Here is a 1,087-nt window from a genome sequence, read left to right on the forward strand (position 1 = left end):
CCGCCACAGGCAGCGCGGTCGCGGCTCGCGGCGGCGCCAGACGCGCCCAGCCGGCTGGCGGAGCGGCAGGCTGACGCGGGCGGTGCGGCGGCTGAGCAGCCGCCGTCCCCGGAGCTCCCGGGGCCCCCTACAGCGCAGTGGTGGCCGCCTCTTTTCCCTGACACCACCGAGGACGAGAGCGAGAGGCGGCAGGCGCGGGGCGACGCGCGGTGGCCGGGCTTTCACTCGGCGTGGCCCTTTGTGTCGGGCGCGTACGGCCGCTACAGCCGCCTGCATAACGTGTTTTATACGCCGACAGCTGCGGAATCGGAAGAGCTGCTGACGCCGCAGCAGTACCAGGGGCTGCTGGACGCGGAAAGCACGGCGATCAGTGGAGGCGGCGGCCGCGGCGGGCGCCAGGGCGGAGCAGAGCCGCTGCAGCGGCCGGGAGGGGCGCTGCGGGCAGAGCTGGTGGGGGGGCTTGCGCATGTGGCCGTGTCGGCGGTCCCGCGCGGCAGGGCAGGCGTCGCGACGGACGCCACATTCCTGTTTGCGGAGCGCGTGGTGAGCGCTTGGCGGGGTGCTGCGCTGGGGCAGTGCGCTGATGAGTTTGCTTGGTTTGTGGGTTGGGGTGGAGCGGCGTGAGTTGGTGGGCATGAGGTCGAGTTGGGATTTGGATCCTGGCATGAATAGTGACGCCTGGCTGCTGCTTGGCGCGGACGCCTGTAGGGCCACCACTGCAATATTGTGTCATAATAGGACAAAGCCAGGATTTGCGGCGCCCTTCACCGTGACCCCCCATCCACTCATCACAGTTCGAAAAGTGGGAAGATGAGGAGCGCCCGAGCGCGGGCGGCCCCATCAACGCCACGGCATGGGGCCTGCTGGGCTGCCTGGCCGCGGCGGGCCGCCTGGCAGGGCCGCCCCTGTTTGGGTGGGAGGAGGTCCGCGACGGCATGTTCCTCGGCTGGCTGCTGGCCGACTTCGCGGAGGTGCGCCCCAGGCAGAGTGCCGAGCGGCGGGGCCGCAAACTCAGGGGGGAGGATTGAAGAAGCGCGGCGCCGGCGGCCAGATCCTGCAGGGTGCAATTCGTGCATGGGAGCCATGG

General features: G+C 70.5%; 1 protein-coding gene across 1 annotated transcript in view; it reads left to right on the top strand.

Annotated features, from left to right (window-relative positions):
- Positions 1 to 1,028, top strand: part of MNEG_13437 (hypothetical protein) — a gene marked incomplete at both ends in the record, with an annotated part of 4,383 nt that extends 3,355 nt beyond the window's left edge. Inside the window, 2 exons of the mRNA XM_014038091.1 lie at positions 10 to 543; positions 795 to 1,028. Of these exons, the coding sequence (XP_013893545.1) occupies positions 10 to 543; positions 795 to 1,028 (768 nt within the window). The remainder of the gene's footprint in view (positions 1 to 9; positions 544 to 794) is intronic.
- Positions 1,029 to 1,087: the final 59 nt, after the last annotated feature.

The sequence above is a fragment of the Monoraphidium neglectum genome (genome assembly GCF_000611645.1).
Source record: "Monoraphidium neglectum strain SAG 48.87 unplaced genomic scaffold scaffold03826, whole genome shotgun sequence".
Taxonomy (NCBI): domain Eukaryota; kingdom Viridiplantae; phylum Chlorophyta; class Chlorophyceae; order Sphaeropleales; family Selenastraceae; genus Monoraphidium; species Monoraphidium neglectum.